Source organism: Pimephales promelas, chromosome 22 (genome assembly GCF_988280905.1).
Source record: "Pimephales promelas chromosome 22, fPimPro1.hap1.1, whole genome shotgun sequence".
Classification (NCBI taxonomy): Eukaryota; Metazoa; Chordata; class Actinopteri; order Cypriniformes; family Leuciscidae; genus Pimephales; species Pimephales promelas.
The window spans coordinates 14,766,960-14,789,516 of NC_142790.1; the positions used below are offsets into that span (position 1 = coordinate 14,766,960).

General features: G+C 35.6%; 1 protein-coding gene and 1 long non-coding RNA gene across 8 annotated transcripts in view; one reads left to right on the top strand and one right to left on the bottom strand.

Annotated features, from left to right (window-relative positions):
- The window catches only part of LOC120475877 (sickle tail protein), a 145,769-nt gene that overhangs the window by 30,684 nt on the left and 92,528 nt on the right, over positions 1-22,557 (bottom strand). For all 7 annotated transcript variants that reach the window (XM_089125898.1, XM_089125897.1, XM_039666672.2 and 4 more), the window contains 3 exons: positions 10,365-10,569; positions 5,973-6,171; positions 2,538-2,631 (listed from right to left, as the gene is read on the bottom strand). In XM_089125898.1, the coding sequence (XP_088982024.1) occupies positions 2,538-2,631; positions 5,973-6,171; positions 10,365-10,569 (498 nt within the window). The remainder of the gene's footprint in view (positions 1-2,537; positions 2,632-5,972; positions 6,172-10,364; positions 10,570-22,557) is intronic.
- On the top strand, positions 2,630-5,505 carry LOC148969590 (uncharacterized). Its single transcript, XR_016149386.1, has 3 exons — positions 2,630-2,872; positions 4,874-4,910; positions 5,024-5,505. It is a non-coding gene; the product is annotated as an uncharacterized LOC148969590 (long non-coding RNA).

Sequence of the window (22,557 nt, forward strand, 5' to 3'; positions counted from 1 at the left end):
AATTGATATAGTTACAAATGTTGTTATAAATGTATTAGTGTATCAAAACCAGCAGTCCCAAAAATGCAAGTAACATAACTGCAGTCCAAAAAAGGATATTTTCTGAAGGTAAGCAGCTTATTTTACTGATAATTTGTTGCAAAAGATTTTTTTTCTTCGTATTTTGTATCATTTTCGTGCAAAGTGGCAGCTATGTTTTTACAGAAACACAATATGAGCTGGGCGTCAAACCTATGATCCATGTCAGTCACATGGTAAAGCATGTGAGAGCTTGTACGAAGCCTTGATAGCTGTTATGCAATAACCACTTGAAGGAGGAACAGGCTTTTTAATAGAGACAGGGAACCCTCCACACAGTATGTCACAGTTTCTAGCTGATTATACTTTCATTGACTTGTTAAATGTATTACCATTGTTCTAATTTGTGCCTGAACTTGATGGCGACCCAAGACCAAACACTTCTACAGTCACACATTTGCCTAAAAGTAAAATACCATCACATAGCCATGTAAAAAATCTCTTTGAACTGCCACAATGACACTTCCAGTGAACTTTGACAACTTGTCCTCGCTCTCTTGTCAGCAAACAGATAATAGTCTCTATCTTTTGTATTCTTTCTCTCTCCCTTTAAACGTGTGCGACTGTAAGGCATCACTCACCATAGTTTAATCCACTTAGACATGGACACGTGACACAAACAATGCGCCTTTCAACTTCTAACTTTGCACACGTTCTCAAAACAAAAATCAAACAAAATATAGTGAGCAAAGTCCTTCACTTCCTGGAACTTTCACAACTTCGCTTAAGGGCTCTTACGGCAGTGTCAAAACTCTAATCAAATGCATATTAGTTGTGCAAGTTGGTCAAAGCCAAACCGAGGATTACCACAGACAAAAGTCTGGGGCTACCTTGTTAAATTTGGGGAAACAGAGAAAATGAAAGCTTTGCGATCTAATTTCCGTTACATCACCGCCAAACAAACAGGGCCGGCATGGCAAGAGATTAGAGAGGATTATGGGAGGAAAAGGAACGAGGAAAAAGCCTTTGCCTTCTATTCAGTGCTTCCACCAATTCTGTTTCAATCCTGATCCAATCCCCCTGAAATTAGGCCCGGGGGACAAAGACGGACATGAAAGGATTGGAATGGGGTGACTGGGGTGGGGGTGACTCTAACTGTGAAGAGCATAGGGATCCCTGGTGATGGCCGAAAAGAAAAGGGGAGGCCGGGAAGGGACCTGTTATTTAAATAATGCCCTCAGTTCATTTTTCAGAGCATGCCAAAAAATGAAACGTGGCAATATGTGAGCATTACAGAAGGATTTGAAAAAACTGACTACTTAGTAGGTTGTTCTAACAAGTAGAGAAGCCAGTAACGCTTCCTTTTACAGTCCAGTTACCCATGTAAATACCATGTACTTATTTTAGTAACTACAATTACTGGGTAATAACTAGTCCTAACCCTGAACCTACCCCTAAACCTACCAATTTCCATGTACTTAACTTATATTTGACAGTACTTTCTAGGTAAGTACACTGTAAGTACTGTACTGTAAAAGGAAGCGTTACCGAGAAGCCTACTATAATTGTGTTTGTTAAAAGTCACGTCCAGCAAATACACTAATACTAAGTACAATATATATATCGGTTAAGCATTGAGCTCGTGCAGTGGCCGTGGGGAGTAGTGCTACTGTTAGCCTGACGTAAGGGGCTTTAACTTTGAGTTAATGTGTTTTTGCTTGTAGCCATAGTTGCTAAAGCATCCCTTCAGCATGGAAGCATGGGTAGATCGTTCACCCAGAGCTTTGACACAGTTCGAGTTCCCTTTCGAAAGGGAACGTCACAGGTTACGACTGTTCCCTGAGAACAGGAAACAAGACACTGCGTCTCTTCGCCATGCCTACGGTCTGCTTTTACAGTCCCTTCAGACGAAGAAGTGGATGACATGTTCTCTAGGCGCCCCTTTTATACTTCCTGATCGCACTAAAGCATGACGTCATGGCTGACGCCGGCCAACAAGGTTGATTATACAGTGTTTCAGTCATCAGTAATGCTGAGGCGTTTCTCCTAGCACTTTGACGCAGTGTCTCGATCCCTGTTCTCAGGGAACGTAGGTTACAGTCGTAACCTGAGATGTTTTTTATTTGTTTTTGATCAAATAAATGCAGCCTTGGTGAGAATTAGAAACTTCTTTCAAAAAATCGTACCGACGCCAAACTTTTTAACAGTAGTAGATAGACTAGTGAACGTGACATGTAGGTTGTTGGGTGACTATCCAGAGTTCTCAACTAAAACCAAATTATTTGATCTCATTTATCTAGTGCTCTCCTTGAGTAATATGTATCTGTTCAGACGTGCAACATGGAAGTCTGAAGTATTTAGATCACAAATATAAATTTGACATTATCAAGACCAAATACAAAGCATGTCAAAGTGAAATTTTCCATCAGCTATCTAACCATTCGCGAAAACATATGTCCGTTAAGGATTCTGACTTCTTATTGGTCTAACAAAAATGTCTACACTAGCATGGCACTCACCCTTGCATCTCCATTGCTTGGCCGGGCTCCATGACTGAAAGCTTGTGCTGGATCTTTGTGGTACACCTTCAGGCAGGAGTGATCTGTGATGTTCCTGTGCGGGGAGAAATCCACATCGGTCACATATTCAGACCAAACGTCACCATCCGATCGGGGTCGCATACGGTACCCCGAAGGTCGGCCCCTGAGCTCTGCCACGACGGGGTGCAGCAGGGCTGACGGTATATCAACACGCGAGAGCGGAGAGTGGCAGCGAGAGAGGTCAAAGGAATCACGAGAATAAAGCGTTTCGCTGAGAGACACAGGCGAGCTGGTGCGAGAACCTGGAGATGAAGGTGAGAAGCTACGACTCACAAAATCCATTGTGGCTGAGATATCCGTTAATGTCCAGACTGTAATTCTACGTAGGTCCAGAAATTATTTACTAATACAGCATTGAGCTGAAACATTAACTGTCTACTAATCAAGTTTGTCCATTTATTTTTTTAAGTCTCTGTCTTCCTGGAGCTCTCAAAATGAGTTTGCGTGTTATACCTATTTGTGTAAAGTGACGTGAGCATTTTTCTAATGCAATCTGATATGTGGTCATGTGGCTGTAATTCACATTTACAGCCTTGATAAAAAAAAAAAGGAGTTGTCTCAAAGTACATGTTGCATCATCATGGAAATGTAAATGTACTGACCGCTCCTCTGTCTACAGGACAATGTGTGTATGAGTCACTATTTATAGTCTCAATAGATCTGAGTAAAAGTCAATGATTAAATTTGGCTGTGCCAGTTTTTTAAAAACAAAACAACAACAACAAAAAGAAACATTGGATGATCACATGATTCTTTCATACTGTATATTGGAGTGTTTTCAGCTGAAACAAGAAGTTTGAGTGGAAAGAACTGAAGGGCCAATAGCCTTTAGTCATACTCAATCTAGCGAACATCTAATTGGACAAAAATCGGCATAGTGCAAGCTGAGTCATCAATACTTTCCATCTGTTTCCCCAGAAGTGAATTTTAAGTATTAAGTATTTTGGGGGGTATTATTGTTTTTACTGTATTTTTGATCAAATAAATGCAGACTTCTTACAAAACATTTATAAAAATCTCAAACAATACTGCATGAAAGGTAGTGTATGTACTAGAAGTTAATTTCTAGCAGTATGCTAGCATGTAGATAGCTCAAGTTTTCATTTCATCAGGTCTTTCAATGCTGATTCCCAACTGAGAAAGTGTTGTGGTTTACTATTAATTCTGTAAACAGGTAGAGAGATACATTAGGTAAGGAAAGCTACGCAAGGGAAAGATGAAAGACCAGAGAAAATGAGAGTGAAAGATATGTTGGAGAGTTTGTTTGATGTGTGAGTGTGACATAAGTGGTATGTTAACATTAGCTGTGCTGGTGGGTGATGTATGACGGTCAGGTTTATTGGTTTAAAGTAAGAATAACAAATGATGTGAGACCATTCTTACTTTAGCTGTCTCGCTTTGACTGTAATTCTGTTCAAATAATATCTAAATAAAATTTTCCATCTGTGTGTATGTGAGCGAGGGTGGCTTATTTACAGATGGCTCAAATAAATATTCAATCAATACTGTTTACTGTGGAAAAAATGTCATTTTTTCTAATTTTCTCCTTAAGGATGACTGTTATTTTATTATTGTTTATACACTAGTATTGGATATTTTGTATTATCTTTTATTTTTAGTTAAAATTTTTGTAATTAAGTTATGATTTGGTCATGTTTTTTTTATATTTCTATTTACCTTTCATTTATTTTTATTGCTGTTTTAGTCATTTTAATACATCAACTTAAACATTTTATTTCAGGAAAATATTTCTAAATTTCATTTTTTTAAGTTTAGGTTTTTTATTTAATTTGTATATTTATTTGTGCATTAACTTTATTCAAATGCCTGAAAACTATTTAGTAACAATAACAAATCAAGTTATGAATTGAAATGAATCACAAAATTACAAACATACTGAAGACTTTCAGAGCTATAGTTCCATACAGAGATAATTCACCTAAAAAGGAAAAGTCTGTCATCCTCTATTCGCTCCAACCAATATGAATGTCTTAGTTTTGCAAATTAAATTTGAGAGCCACGATGGTGAACATTGTCAGCAAATAACTTAAATTTCAATGTGTTCCTCACATAAAGCTATCATGTGGAAGGCTTGAAATATAGTAAACCAGTGTGATTGACTACTTTTATGACACAATTATGGTCCTTTTGTGACGTTTTCAGAGCTTGAACATCATTAGACACTGTATGCTTTTGTCATTTGGAAAAAAGCTACATGAACATTCTGTTAAAAAATCCCATTTTATGTTCCACAGCAGAAAGAAAGTCATACGGGTTTGGAACAGCATGAAGGTGAGTAAAGGATAACAGAATATTAATTTCCATTAATTTAAGATTCTTTACCAGCTGCACAATTCCTGTCAAATCAATGCATGAGAGATTTGATAACTAAGTTTGTTCTCAAGGAAAAAGCAATCGAACAGGAAACCTCGAAGAATGTCACTTGCTGTGTTGATCGAAACAAAAGGAAGCATGTGGAATGAGGAAGGAAGACAGCAATCTGTTCAAACTTTGAAGGGATAGTACACCCAGTGAAAATGATCTCATAATTTACTCACTCTCAAGCCAACCATATGAGTATATGACTTGCTTCTTTCAGGCGAACACATTTATAGTTACATAAGTCTAAAACGAGAAATTATGAAGAAAAATGTAAGAGTATTTCGATATAAGAGAAGTGAAGCTACGTCTTAGGTAAGGTCAGAGGTCACCTTTCTGTCGGGACTTGACTCTCTCGTGAACACGCGTAAACAGTTGCGAAAGCCAGTGATTATAGTTTATAAAGGGTTAAATATGGACATTTTTCTCTCAAAAATCCATCACTTTGCTTCAGAAACCATTTATTAACCCAGTGTTGTCGTATGGAACACTTTAATGATGGATGGATGCGCTTTTTTGAGCTTCTATTTTTTGAGCTACTCCACTTTTTTTTGGAAATGGGCTTATTTTACCACTCCCCCAGAGTTAAACGGTTGAGTTTTACAGTTTTCGAAACAATTCAGCCGATTTTCAGATATTTAGAAGAATATCAGTAACCAGACTGGTCTCATTTACTTCCATAGTAGGAAAAAATATATACTATGGAAGTCAATGAGACCAGAAACTGTCTGGTTACTGATATTCTTCTAAAAATCATAAAATCGGCTGAATTGTTTCGAAAATGGTAAAACTCACTGGGGGAGTGGTAAAATGAGCCTATTTCCAAAAAAAAGTGGAGTATCCCTTTAATGATTTTGTTCGACTGAAAGAAGAAAGCCATATACACCTAGGACGACTTGAGTAATTATGGGATAATTTTCAATTTTGGGCGAACTATTCCTTTAAAGTGGCTGAATCTGATGCACACACACTCACCTGACATCAGTGAGTTCATAGTACACGTTCCTGGTCTCATCTTTGACGTAGATGGCGGTGCTGGGCGACTCCAACATCTTCATGTTGAGCTGATGATGGAAGGCACTAACGAACAGAGCTCTGACTGTATCTAAACTCGTTATCTCATTAGGCATGCGTATCTGCTTTGTGTCGTCTCCATACTGCAGATACAACACCCCTGAAAAACAGAAAGAGGAAACATGAAGAAAGATTGAGAGAAGCATGCAACTACACTATAATGTCTAAATAAATTAAAAATACCACACTTAAAAGTAAAATCACGAGTTTGGGCATCAGAACATTATAATGTACATCTAAAAAAAATGCTAAAAGGGACATTTAACTCTTTCCCTGCCATTGACAGAAATGTCCATGTTTTCACTGTTATACGGTAGGCGGGCTATTATGCATCTTCTGAAAGAATACTAAATATCCTGATCAAAACACAAGTGAAGAAGAAGCAGAAACAAGCAATATCATATGTAAGCATAAATGCATGTAAAATAACACAATCATCAACATATAAACAGCATCAAAACTGCCTAATGTCACTGAATGAAATGTAAACCCAGGCTTTTTGCTCAAAATTTTGATTTTTTTGTTGTTTGTTTTTACGAAAATTACCCATATTCAAGTATTGATAGAAAAGGGATGCATGAAGCAAGAATAAAACTTTTTGTTTGTTTGTTTAAAGTCTGTTCTTTCTTTTGATTATACAAATATTCATACAACAAAATATTAAGGGGGCCATGAAACGTTTATGAAAATGATCAAAAATGATGGCCGGGTAAGAGTCAACAGTGTTACAGTAATAACTATTATCATTGGCTGATATCTGACATGGCACTGCGACCATATCGATAAATCACTTGTCTTTTCTTTCATGACACTCTATTAGGGATCCCCTCAATTCTATGAGATAGATAGATAGATAGATAGATAGATAGATAGATAGATAGATAGATAGATAGATAGATAGATAGATAGATAGATAGAGATAGATAGATAGATAGATAGATAGATAGATAGATAGATAGATAGATAGATAGAGATAGATAGATAGATAGATAGATAGATAGATAGATAGATAGATAGATAGATAGATAGATAGATAGATAGATAGATAGATAGATAGATAGATAGATAGATAGATAGATAGATAGATAGATAGATAGATAGATAGATAGATAGATAGATAGATAGATAGATGGATGACATGATTGCATGACTCACAGCTCATGTAAACAGTAGACAGCTCACTTTGGTTTGGAAGAGTCTCTGAAACTCTACCCTACCATTTCACTCTAATGACTGACATTAATAACTAATTATCGAGCATCAAACTATCAACAGCATATAATTCAGAAGAGCACCTTGGGCTAAATGCCAAGCCACATCTGAAGGACTGCTTTATTCACAATCACATACTAACCTTAGACAAACGGGAAAAGCCTCAAAGGAAAAAAGTTTTATTTGAATACTGTCCACATGAGACGTTTCACTCATCTCCATTCATACTGTTTACTATGGAAAAAGATGATTGATTCTGATTACAAATGTATTCTTATATCATCCCAGTGTCTTGTTGTCCAATGCGAAAACAGAAGATATTTTTTCAATCAGTACCCGCCCTTTTCAGGAGCATTGGAAAATTTCATTTTTTTTTTCATTTTCTCCTTAAGAATCACTGTTATTTTATTATTGTTTATACACTACTGTTGGATATTTTGTATTATCTTTTGTATTATGATTTGGTCATGTTTTTTATATTTCTATTTACCTTTCATTTATTTTTATTGCTGTTTTAGTCATTTTAATACATCAACTTAAACATTTTATTTCAGGAAAATATTTCTAAATTTCATTTTTTTTTTTTAAGTTTAGGTTTTTTATTTAATTTGTATAATTATTTGTGCATTAACTTTATTTAAATGACTGAAAACTATTTATTAACAATAACAAATCAAGTTATGAAATGAAATGAATCACAAAATTACAAACTTTGAAGCGAAACTGTATTTGAAACTCCAAGAAAAACATATATTTAACATATTATACCTAATGAACTCCATATCCCACAAAACACAACAAATTACATTAACGAATAAAAATGGAACAATATGACTAACATATGCAACATATTTGAAGTTTAGTGTAAAATATTAAGCAAGGCTTATATGATATTGCAACGCATTCTCATCCTTTAGCGTCATATAGAACCCTATATGACAAAACGGCGCTATACTACGCACATGGCACCCGTTATCGGTAGTCTCATATTATGCTAAAGAATTTATGACGCCTTGGGTTCGCGTGAATATTAACGATAAAGGGTGCCATGTGCGTAGTATAGCGCCGTTTTGTCATATAGCTTTCTATGTGACGCTAAAGGATGAGAACGGGCTTGATATTATTAAAAATACATTTCCGTAGAGAAAAACTGAATGGGATTTGTACTACCAGTACGAGACTGTAGTGCTCTATTCTTCCAAAGAAGGTCTTACACAAACCTAAGATGACATCTCTCAACATATGAAACTAGAGGAATGGTGACTTACAGCAAGCAGGTCTCCTCTCCTTTGTGTTTCTTCTGATTAAACAACATCTAGCTTTTCCCTGCAGGTCTGCCTACACCTACATCTTCTTAGAGGAATATTGAGGGCATAGTTTGAGTGAACACACTTTTTCTCCCCATAACTGTCTTTCCAGATGGTCCTTGTTTAAACCGACCAATCAGAGTTGAGCAGCCAGAGAAAGCTCCCATTTCAAGGCCTGTGTGTGTTTGACCGTCATTCTATCTGGATGTAGGGAGTATTCGGAGTGTGCTGGTGAATGTGTGTGTGTATGTTGGCAAAAGAGTCCTATTTCCGTGTGTTTCTGTGTGTCCAAAAGCATGAGTCTGTGCGGTAATGTATGCCTGTGAGATGTTAAATACAGGCTATGAATTTGAGCTGTGGAGCCTCGTGTATTTCCATTACATGAACCGATGATGACAGAGCCAAATTCGCTGTTATGACATTGAACTTATATACAAGAGACAGACAGACAAACTTAAGTAAACACACACTTCCACAGATACTTAAACTCTGCAACTAAATCGTTTAGCAGCCAGACGGAAAATAAGTAAGGCAGCAGTGTGAGCACTCATTCATACTGGTGAATTCCACAGAAAGCTCAGAAATCGAACACCCGTCATTCACAATTCGACACGTTCCTCAACCATTGTGAGTTTGTTTATTTGATTTTCCTTTTTATAATTGAAGTTTGAATTAAATGTAATATATATATATATATATATATACGTCAAAGTCATGATTCTCATGATATGCTATTACAAATGTGTTCTGAATTTCGATGAGTTTCTATAAGCCTAGTAGGGCTGCACGATTTTGGGAAAAATAGATTTTTTTCTGATAAAATTGTGATTGCTATGTAAAATCTGAGTAAAAAATTTACAGGTTTCATGTGCTAGTGTAATTTTAGATTATATAACAATATGGATATATATTATTAATAATAATAACAATGATAATAATAAAGTATTATTATTACTACTAAATAAACATAAATTACTAAATAAAAATATATTAATTAAAATTTGTTATTAAAATATTAATATTGCAATATTTCACTGTAAAATAAAACTATATTATTACTATATTGCTACGAAATAATTTTATTTTACAACTGTAAAATTACTATAATAATATTTATGGCTGTCTTAATTTCTTCATTTTCACGAGATAAACCATCAAACTTTTATTTTGACAAAAAACCGCAGAGGGATAGAACCTAAAAGGATACTTAAAGGGATAGTTCACCCAGAAATAAAAATTCTGTCATCATTTACTCACCCTCAAGTTGTTCCAAACCTGTATTCAAACTAGTATAATTTCTTTCTTCTGCTAAACATAACAGAAGATATTTTGAAGAATGTCGGCAGCCAAAATTATTATTTTTTTCCATACCATGGAAGTCAATGTGGCCCATAACTGTTTGGTTATCCATATTCTCTAAAATATCTTTTGTGTTCAGCATAAGAAAGGAATTTATACAGGTTTGGGTAAACTATCCCTTTAAAGCTTTTTTTTGTTGTTGATATGCAAGAACTTTTGGGAAGTTTGGGAAATTGATGCATGTTGCATTCCCAAAAACATGTTAAAGTGACTCAGACTTTTAGATAATAAATAAATAATGATAAAGAATTAACTCTGAAACATGCAGCATTTGCGATTTAATAATTGCACTAAGCCATACAGCGATTTCATTTTTCTTTCAAGAAATCGTTCAGAAGCCCTAGCCCTATAGCTAGCAGGTCTTTCTGCATGTGTCTCTGTATATCATTTAGTATTCGTGTATCAGTGTGTATACCTAGAGAGCGATCCTTGGTCTGGTTAGTAGAGCGGACCACAGGCAGACTGGCTCGCGACCGGGAGCCTCGGGTGAAGGCGATGGGCATGTCACACTCAGACATGACCTCCAGAGCATCTAGAGAGACCAGAGAGCCGTGCTCCACCTGATCCGCAAACACAGGAACTGGACTCTGACACACCACACTCTGCTTAGAGCCCCGGTTCTGTAGGAGGGAGAAGAAAAGGAGTGTTAGATCACATGCTGAATTTGATGGCACATGGCTGAATTTGATGGCGTTTTTGGTTTCTCTGCTGGACAAAAAAACAACAACCAAAAAACCAGATTAAACCAGTTTAAGACGGTCAGGCTGTTTTTAGGACATTGTAACTGGTTTGTAGTAGCTGGTTCAAATTGGTCTACTAGCACAAACCAGCTTGATAAAACCATTTTATTTCTCTGATGGAAAACAACTCATACTAGCTGAAGATGATCAAGGTGTTTTTTGGACATTGTAGCTGGGTTGTAGTAGCTGGTACAAATTGGTCTAAAAAAAAGAAGACTATACCAGCATAAAATGGTTAAGCTGTTTTTGGGACAGTAGTAGCTGATTTAAAGTGGTCTACTAGCATAAACCAACTTGAAAAACCATTTTTGCCTTCTCAGCTTGAAAAATCAGATCATACCAATTTAAGATGGTCAGGCTGTTTGTGGGGACATGGTAACTGGTTTGTAGTCTATCAGTATTAACCAGCTTAATAATATGATGCACTGGTAGCCCATCAAGACTAGTCAATGGACAGGATAGAACCTTAGTTGTCATTACTACACTCTGAAAAATGATGGGTTGTTTTAACCCAATTGTGGGTCAAATAGGGACAAACTCAAAAAAAAATTGACCCAATGGCTGGGTTTGTCCATATTTGACCCAAATTTGGGTTAAAACAACTCAATCAACATTTTTAGAGTGCACAGGCATAAAACTTGAACCACTCATTGTGAACAAAGCATAATTAGTCTGAATACATGTAACACACACTGCACATTTTATTTAAAGCGACAGTCACCGGTCAACTGTGACCACTGCAATCATTCATGCAGCAAGACACAGATCAGAATGACTGAACACACCAAAAACTGTATGCAGAATTTATACATCAAAATACAAAGGCAGTATGGTCCTGCTAGTACATATATATATATATATATATATATATATTAATATAGTCAGTTAATTAACTTCAAATAAAAAAGTTTTTCCATGTTAGGTGATTTTGTGGTAATGTTAAACACACACATGCATCACACACTCTCATCCGTGCAAGTACTGACTCTGCGAGAACCAACGGACTGGATTTTCATCAGATATCTTTGAATATCTATCTCAGAGTGCAGAGCGGACAACATCCCCTGAAATAACTATTAGGACAGAGAGAAAGGGATACAGAGCATTAGGGCAAAACATCGACGGGGAACTTATGCATAATAGAAACAGGAAATGTGGAATTCAGCAGAGAGAATGTTTGAAAATGCCCAAAAACCAAAGCAGCTGATGAGCACCTTCACTGTATACATTTTTGAACCTTTAAAATGTGTTTTACTTCATCCTAAAGGTATAGAGAAGTATGTAACAGTTCAGACTCTTGCCAAACATATATGGGCCATTATTCAACTCAAAGAAGGATCCTGAGAAGGGTAAATTATGTGTCAGGGATCACACACTGACAAACTGAGCTCACAATATTAGAAAACTTTCATTCTTTAATTAACCACTACAAAATAAACATTTTATATTTAATTTATCAACAGATTTTTAAAAGGGATATTTCATATGGAAGCTTGTTTCCGCCACAGAATGAAAAATAAAAAAGGCAATTGCGATTTTTTATCTCACAATTCTGACTTTTTTCTCACAATTGCGAGTTTACATCTCACAATTCTGACTTTATTTCTTAGAATTGCGAGATATGAAGTCAGAATTGCGAGATATAAAGTCAGAATTGCGAGATATAAAGTCGCAATTGCGTGTTATAAAGTCAGAATTGCGAGATATAAAGTCAGGATTGCATGTTATAAAGTCAGAATTGTGAGATATAAAGTCAGAATTGCGAGATATAAAGTCAGAATTGCGTGTTATAAAGTCAGAATTGTGAGATATAAAGTCAGAATTGTGAGATATAAAGTCAGAATTGCGTGTTATAAAGTCAGAATTGCGAGATATAAAGTCAGAATTGTGAGATATAAAGTCAGAATTGTGAGATATAAAGTCAGAATTGCGAGATATAAAGTCAGAATTGCGTGTTATAAAGTCAGAATTGCGAGATATAAAGTCAGAATTGTGAGATATAAATTCAGAATTGTGAGATATAAAGTCAGAATTGCGAGATATAAAGTCAGAATTGCGTGTTATAAAGTCAGAATTGTGAGATATAAAGTCAGAATTGTGAGATATAAAGTCAGAATTGCGAGATATAAAGTCAGAATTGCGTATTATAAAGTCAGAATTGCATGTTATAAAGTCAGAATTGCGAGATATAAAGTCGCTGTTGCGTGTTAAAGTCAGAATTGTGAGATATAAAGTAGGAATTGCGAGATATAAAGTCGCAATTGTGTTAAAAAGTCAGAATTGCGAGATATAAAGTCAGAATTACGAGATATAAAGTCGCAAAATTGCGTGTTATAAAGTCAGAATTGCATGTTATAAAGTCAGAATTGCGAGATATAAGGTCGCTGTTGCGTGTTAAAGTCAGAATTGTAAGATATAAAGTAGGAATTGCGAGATATAAACTCGCAATTATGTGTTATAAAATCAGAATTGCGTGATATAAAGTCAGAATTTCGACATATAAACTCGCAATAATGTGTTATAAAGTCAGAATTGCGAGATGTAAACTCACAATTGTGAGAAAAAAAGTCAGAATTGCGAGATATAAACAGATAAAAAGTCGCAATTCTCTTTTTTTCTCAGAATTGCTCTAAATTTTTTCTTTATATCACGCAATTCTGGCTTTATAACACGCAATTGTGACTTTATATCACACAATTCTGACTTTATATCTCGCAATTGCGACTTTATTTCTCACAATTCTGACATAATATCTCGCAATTGTGAGATAAAAAGTCGCAATTATTTATTTATTTATTTATTTTTAATTTAGTGGCGGAAACAAGCTTCCATAATTTCAAGTGCATTTTAAATGGAAATGTATATTCTCAAATGCAATTCACATGTCAGCATATATAAACATGCCACATTTGTTTACAAGACATTCAAAAAGTGAACTATTCATTTGAAGTTAGGTAACAGGAATCACTTTCAGTCAAATATATTTTATGAGTCATGACATCTGATAGGCTACAAAGTGCTTTGATATTTAAATTACCTGATGCATCATTAAAAGTCACTGAATGTATGAACGAGCAGATCTCTTGACACTGAAACACCCACACCTGCGGTTTCTTGTAATTTAGATGTTGATTCATCTCTTTGACATGAGGTAGGAAAAGTGAGAGTTTGAAGTTAACCATATGAAACAGGATCAGATCAGAACTTTCCAGACCACAGCAAAGAGTCCTGGGGTTCTTTTGAGGGCATGGGGTGGGAAATTAGATCTACAACCACCAACACGAAGGTATTCATTGGGCACGCACAGGACAGGAGCGTTCAACAAACTGATGACAATACAAGCTCAAGGGTGTGTTTGTGCATGTGTGAGTCACCACAGGTTAGCTCCTATTCTCAGACCTCTTCTATAATTAGCTTAAAAGTTCATCATGAGTTCAAAAAGCATTCCAAACACCAAAACCAAGAAATGACAAATACCATAATGCAGCTTAACATTCTGGACAATGATATTCATTTTAGTATTAGTATAGTATGTTCAAATAGCACAATAAAAAAATCAAAATCATAATGTTAAAAATGCCCAAATAAAACAATGAAAAATAATCATATGTTAAAAAGAGTATGGCAGCGGGGATGGGATGCAATTGATTGTAGAAATATGCATCTGTGCCTGTTTTTAGAGCTAATATTGCCCACAACAACATATAGCCTCAATAGCACTTGTGTGTCAAACCGCAAACGGCTGCAATAAAGGTGAGAAAATTATCTTTTCGCAGCAGTAACGAGATTTATTAAGCTGAAATCAAAAAACAAGACGTAAAACGGAACTAGAACTGAACATGAACTGAAAGAAACACGGAGCTTAAATACACAGACTACACGAGAACGCTCGCGGGTGAAAACATTTTATCGGATGTGCCTTTCGTTTACACGGCGATGCCGTTTTTGGGGCTTAAAAACGCAGAAAAGTGAAACCACCCTCCACCCTCCAGAGTGGAAACCTTGAAAACGCTTCACTGCCGCGTTCCCATGTAAAGGCAGAGCCCGTCTAACGGAGAGCCTTGGCACTTCCTATTAGCACCATTGTGTATCATCTTGGTTGCAGTTCCATTAGAATTCCACTGGTGGTGATCACGGGCGAGAGCAGAATGAATGGGAGTCTATGGGGCTAAACGGCTAAATGTGTCTCTTTCGCCTGCTTGTCGTTAAATCAAATTAGATTTTATTGTTGATTCCGCAAGTTCAATATAGATTATAGGCCAAAAGTCGAATGAACGAGTACTTATGTCCTTTCGATATCTTACAGCTTAGGCCGTTGTTGGCCGGAACACGCAGCATTCTGCTATTGTGTGACATCATCACATTTTTTAACAGATTTTTAGAACAGATAAGCGAACTTAAACTTAAAAATGCAATTTTCAGCTGAGTGTATTATCTTAGCCCTCCCTTTTGAATGCAACTTTCAAATTACTTGACAAAAAATTACATCCTGAGAAAAGTGGATTTCTGGGGCTGAAACCCCATAGACTCCCATTCATTCTGCACTCGACCGCGAGCGCCCCCGCATGGACAGAGACGTGTTGCTGCAGCCAGTCCCGAAAACCGGAAAAAAACAGCCAGTGCCAATTCTCTTCAATTAGACATTCTCTGGTAAAGGGTAAAAACGCAAGTCTGGTTGACAGTGAAGATTGTACGCAGGCGCGCTGACTTGGTGTTGTTGTGTGGCAGTGCTCCACATTGCCACCTAGCTGCCTGGAGTGCATACTACATTGAATTTCACACACTTTTGCGTCACCTTGTGCACGCGGATTTCCCACCCAAAACGCTTGTCTACTCTAAACACAGAATAAAAAGTGATAACGCAACGCCACTTTTGCGTTTTCTCTTCAGAATCGTTTCCGTGTAAACATAGCCTTAATGAAATGATCAACAGGTGCAATGGATAATCAAACAATGAGAAACCATGGTAAAAAAAAACTGAAATGCAAGAAACCCACCCGAAATACACAGATACACAATCATGTACATTGCTCAGCTAACACATGTTAGAAGGTCTGTAATTATTATATATTGTATATATGTCTATTCTACTCGGCAGATGTCACATAAGGGTGTCTGCTCTCCTGGTAAGATACCATAACAAACACAGCACTGAATAAACTACCGATACGGACGTAGTTTGGTCAAACAGGTTTCAGAATCTATAAAGAGGACATGTGAATGATGTAGTTATGATAACTCACATATCTTTAATGTTGTGGTTATCAATGTGGAAATTGTGGCTAACAAAATAGCGAGTAACATTCATATCTGCAGCTGTAAGAATAAAAAGCAGGTTTGTGTGTGTTGGCTGGAATAATAAAGATACAAACGGAGATAAGTAGTTTTTATCTACCATGAATTTTGCATTGGCAATATTGCAAAGCCTTTATAGTCGAGCCAATAAGACTTGTCATGAGAGACGAGGCAATAAAAAGTGATAACCGCACCAGATAACACAATGAGTCTTAAGATTTTTTTCAGACCAATGTTAACCAGGCCATGTTTTTAGTAAAACATGCGAAGGGTATAGTTTTAAAGCTGAATTGTTCTGTCTCTGCCAGTTTTTTTTTTTTTTACCATTTTTCTGAACATGATATCAGTTTTGCTGGGATTCCCCCAGCTTAAAGAGTAATGTAACAGCTATATTCATTATTGACAAAACACACTCACAAGCTACACAAAATCCATTGGAAACCATCTCCTGCCACCACACATTACACACTCAAAAACAAAACCAGGGGCATATATTTTTCCCCAAGATCTACTTATAATGTTAGTAAAGGTTTCTTATAGCCACTCTTATAGCAACATCAATCATAATTTACTTCTACATGATCACTTCCACACAGACTATTTTTGCTACTGTACCTTTAAGACGTTCTAATATCCTTCTTTGCAAATCACTTTCGCATGTGAAATGAGTAACAATGGCAAGCTGCTGGATACTTAAAAGTTGTTTATATGTAAATACGGGCAGTCGTATGTTAATGCATTCACGGTTGAGTCTTCAACACTGTGACGACTTCTGAATGGCCCTTTTTCTGTTTCGTTTCAAAACATGTTCTGTGTGGACAGGAGATTTGTGCTGTAAAAAGTAAAGCTACACAGTTAATTGAACTCTTTTACTTCAAAATAATAATAAAATGAGTATAACTATTACACTTTAATACAATACTTGTTGCATATATTTTAAAATATCATTAAAATTGTATTTATTCCTGTGATGGTGTTTCAGCATCATTGCTCCAGTCTTCAGCATCACATTGTCCTTCAGAAATCATACTAATATGCTGATTTATCATATAGCAAACAGTTGTGCTGCTTAATATTTTTTTGTGGAAACAGTGATACCGCGAAGTTCAACCGTGAAGTTCAAAACAACAGCATTTATGTGAAATAGAAATAGTTTGCAAATGTTTTTACTGTTACTTTTGATCCATTTAATATCGAAGCTTATTTCCGCCACAGAATAAAAAAGGTATAATTGTGACTTTTTATCTCACAATTCTGATTTTTTTTCTCACAATTACGAGTTTACATCTTGCAATTCTGACACTTTTTACAGAATTGCGTCATATAAAGTCGCAATTGTGCGTTATAAAGTCAGAATTGTGAGTTTATTTCTCGCAATTCTGACTTTATAACGCAATTGCGACTTTATATGACGCAATTCTGAGAAATAAAGTCAGAATTGAGATGTTCACTCGCAATTGTGAGATAAAAAGTCGCAATTGTCTTTTTTTAATTATTCTGTGGCGAAAACAAGCTTCCACAATTTAATGTATGCTTGCTGAATACAAATATTTATTTCTTAAAAAAAAAAAAACACAAAAAATTGAATGATATATGAGAAACAAAAAGACCATAAAAGTATCTCATGTTTGAGATGTTCTGGTGGAGAAAAAAAACAAAAGGCTATTTTTTCTCAATACAATATATCGGAGACACACACATTCATGCAGTATACACACTTAAACACATTAGATTCCCAATGCTGGTTTTGTCTACTAGAAAGAACACGTTGAACTGACCTCAGCGCTGGCAATCTGGCATGGCCCCTTGAAATATCCAATCATGGTGTGTTTATAACTATAGTTCATACTAACAGTGAATAAATCACTAGAGGTCCCGCTAGTTGCTAGTTGAAGGCGGATCTCGTCACTATCTATCTGCTGCACTCCCATTGGTAGTTACTGCCTCATGACATCGGCATAAAATTAAACTTTATTCTGTCACCTCAAACACCAACTGCCCCTAAAAATGAACGATCCCCAGTCAATTCAATCTTACGGTTCTAAAAGTTCACATTTATGCAGCTGTCACGAAAATACCAAGTGCATGGAAAGCAATCAAACCGAAATCAGCCACCAGCAACTTAAAACCAGCTCATTTAACTTTCCAAATATTTTCTTTGCTAAACCAGACACATTAGTAATGCAATAACAAGCCTGCAGTTTGCTCTCTATCGCCTGCACACACACACCAGGCCTGCAGATACTGTATCTAAATCCTGTTGAATCAAGAGCATCTGGAAAAATTGTCCATCTGTTCTTGTTTCGGTCTGGTGATAGATATAAAGGCCATTTTCCTCTTTTCCTTTTATGCCGGTTCTTCTCTCTCTATCTCTTTTCTGTGGGGAAAGGGCAGCGCAGGAACCGAGGGTGGGGTTACAGTTTGTCTGGGCCAAACAGAACCAGATGGCGGCTCTGTTTTTTCCGCTCACAAAGTTTTGTGACAGACTTTCACCACGCCGGTGCTTGAGGTCTCGTCCGCACGCAAAGGTGGTACGCAGATGTTCAGGAGGGAGGTGTGTGTGTGTGCGTGTGTTTATAAACATCTGAGCGATCCATCACATCAGCCCTGACACCTTGGCAGGAAAATATCACACACACACACAGATGGGTCTGGGCATGTTTGCTGACTCTGCAGGTTAATCAGAGGAATTTCTAGCTGTGGTGTCGGTGCGTCGGGTGCAAAAAGTTGCTCAAATTTATCCTTCTTAGAACAAGAATATAAACTACAGCTGATTTGTATGTAGTAAACACACAACAAAAATCATATCTAAATAATATACATTTACTAGAGAAAATATTAAAGGAGTAGTTCACTTTTAAAAAAAACTTTTGCTGATAATTTACTCACGCCCATGTCATTGAAGATGTCCATGTCTTTCTTTCTTCAGTCGAAAAAAATTAAGGTTTTTGATGAAAACATTCCAGGATTTTTCTCCATATAATGGACTTCAATGGGAACCAAACGCTTCAAGGGACAGTTTCAGTGCAAACTTCAAAGGGCTTTAAACGATTTCAGACGATGAATAAGGGTCTTATCTAGTGAATTTCATTCGTTGAATGGATCAAATGACACGAAAAAAGATTTGTTCATTTTGATGAACGAATTCGAACAGGAGAGTCATGAACGCGCATCACAGAACAGAGCAAGGCGAGCATTTGTGCTTATAAAACTTAAACTTTTTTTTTTTTTTTAAATGAGCGATCGTTTCGCTTGATAAGACCCTTATTCATTGTCTGAAATCGTTTAAAACCCTTTAAAGTCTTTTGGACCTTGAACCGTTTGGTTCCCATTGAAGTCCATTATATGGAGAAAAATGCTGGAATGTTTTCATCAAAAACCTTAATTTCTTTTCGACTGAAGAAAGAAAGACATGGACATCTTGGATGACATGGGGGTGAGTAAATTATCAGCAAAAGTTTTTTTTAAAAGTGAACTACTCCTTTAAGATATATTTATGTTAAAGTACATTCAGAATTTCCTTTTTAATTTGTTTTTCTTACCTCGACAAATATTCTTTTCTTGTTTTAAGTATAAAGATCAATAATTTGAAACAACAGCTTCTCATGTATTCTTAACACTTTAAGTACATGTAATTAATTAATATTACTCAGTACGGTTACACTTTATTTACAGTGTAATTTTATCATATTCAAGTAATATAAATTAACAACATAAAGGGTAGGATTAGGGTTTGGTTGGGGGTTAGTTACATGTAATTATACATCATTTACTGTTATTACTATGGTAATACTGTATCAGTACTTATTTGTGTAATTACACCATAAGGATGCTCCAAGTTAGATGCATTAAACCATGAAAAATATGTAATGCATCAGCTGCCATTGAGACTTCATTTTATACATTTTACTAAAGAGATTGTGTGCAGAAAATGCTAAAAATAGATGTAAGGCCTATATATAAGGACTTTAATAAAGTAACTAACTGATTGCATCCTGACCCCTCTTGACAATCTTAACCCCCATAACCTTGAACTGTCCCTATCTGGCTATAACATGTCATATATAACACGCTCTCACATATTTACTTTTTTAATATAGTGTGAAATTGTGGTTTCAACAAACGTATGCATTTACATGTGTCCAGCTTTGTTTGGAATGCATCTCAAACAACCTCCTGAAGTAGTTTTAAATCCGTCTCGAAAGCATTTTGGAAGGCATTTACACCTGGTCTTTTCACAATCGGATAGTTGCCCAGCTAATGTCATAATACTGTCACTGTCTGTGTCAGCTTCATTCAAGAAGTATAATGTAGTCATCAGCAATTTCACGGACTGACTGGAAAATGAGCAGTTTCCCACAATTTCTGCTAACCTTGGTGGTTTGAACTGTATCAGAAAAAGGAGAGAAAGAGTCTAAATGGAAAAAAGAAGGAATGTGCTGACACATTATTAACCTTGAGTGTGTGTATGTGTGTGTAGCATTACTGTGAGAAATTATAGTTAAAAAGGTTATACTGTGGCATTTTAGAAACATGATTTAATACACCATCATAAAAAAAGTTTGGGGTCCAAAATTTTATTTCATATGCTCACCAAGGCAGTATTTATTTGATCAAAAATACAGTAAAACAGTTAAATTGTGAAATATTATTATTACGATTTAAAGTAACTGTTTTTATTTTAATATATGAAGAGTTCAGATGCAAAAGCCTGTAAATGCCATTTGAAATTTTCTTCTTTAATGATAATTTTTATCAAACTTGTATATTTAAGTTCACTTGTTATTTAAGTAAAATTACTGAACTTAAATATACAAGTTTGATAAAAATCATCAATAAAGAAGAAAATTTCAAATGGCATTTAGAGGCTTTTGCATCTGAACTCTTCATATTTTGAAAATGTTATTTATTCCTGTGATGGCAAAGTTAGCATAATTCCTCCAGTCTTCAGTGTCACATGATCCTTCAGAAATCATACTAATATTCTGATTTTAGTAAACTGATACTTTTTTAAGATTCTTCAAAAGTTCAAAAAAGCAACTGTTACTGATCTGAATTTCGTTCAAAAAAATCTCACTGGTCCCAAACTCAAACATTAAACTACAGCTTTAACCAAACTGGCTCCACTCAGCAAACTCAGGTCCTCCTCTTGGTCTTTGGTTTGGTACTAGTACTGATCCTTAAAGAAAACGGCCTGGTCAACCTCAACCTCAGAGAGGACAGTCACTTACCCTTCTCATTATAGGACACTAGCTACTGCCACACACTCACATATGGAAAAACACACAGAAATACACACACAATGACTCAAAAACACAGAAAGAAAGTGGAAATGATATCTTTCAGATGACATGCTAAGGGAAGATACAGGTGAGAGAGAGAGAGAGAAGAGAGAGAGAGAGAGAGAGAGGGTATAACAACAGAGAGCAGAATAAAAGACAAATGGTAACAGAATGAGTCACTACACTGAAGTTATGTATGCTGAAAAATTAATTTTCAAACCTGTCTAAGATTGAGACAAAACACTGAGAAAACTTAGCATCACTCTCACCTTCTCTACAGGGTTACCATTACAAAATCAGAGAAAAAAAGTAAACTGAGATATGACGTGAGAGAGAAAGAGAGAAATATACACTTTAAAAAATGCTGGGTCGTTTCAACCCAAAATTGGGTCAAATATGGACAAACCCAAATGTTGGGTTAAAAATGCAACAACAAAAAAAATTTACAGTTGAAAGTGAAAGTTGAAGTTGGGTTAGATTTATGGCTTTGATTTTAAAGTAATTTTAGAGTAAAAAATATTTTGTAAAATATATATTTTATGTAAAATAAAAAAATATATATATAGTACAGTATATTTGATTTACTGTAAATTTAAACTTCAATAACTTTTTTATACTTTCATTTTTTAAAGTCAATAATCTGCTGAGTGTTTTCTTTAAAACAATATACCTTAAAACTTAAAGCATTCCTGAATTACAACCATTTAAGTTTGAATAGTGCATTTTAACCCCTATTCTCAAAAAGGGGGGTGCCAGCAAATGGGTTAAAATTTGAAATTACAAATTACATTTGGTTTTGTCCAAATTTTACCCAAATTTGGGTTCAAACAACCCAGCATTGTTTAGAGAGTATATTTTTATTAAGCAAGGACACATTAAATTGATCACAAGTCACAGTAGTAAATGAATTCTTAATTAAGAACTTCTATTTATCAAATCATCCCCCCAAAAATATAACATTTTCCAAATATTTTCAACATTCTTGAGCACCAAATCAGCATATTAGAACGATTTCTGAAGGATCATGTGACCCTAAATCCTGAAGTAAAGATGCTGAATACTCAGCTTTGCCATCACAAAATATATAAAAGCAGTTTTTTTTATTACAAGAACATTTTACTGTATTTTGATTAAATATATGCAGCCGCTTTGAGCATAAGATACTTCTTTCAAAATCATCTCACCTAAATTCCACTCATTTCCATATACTGCATTTCATAGACAACCCAATGCACAAAAATATTGCTTCCAGACTTTAATTGTCCAATCAGAAAACTAACTTTTCAAGTCA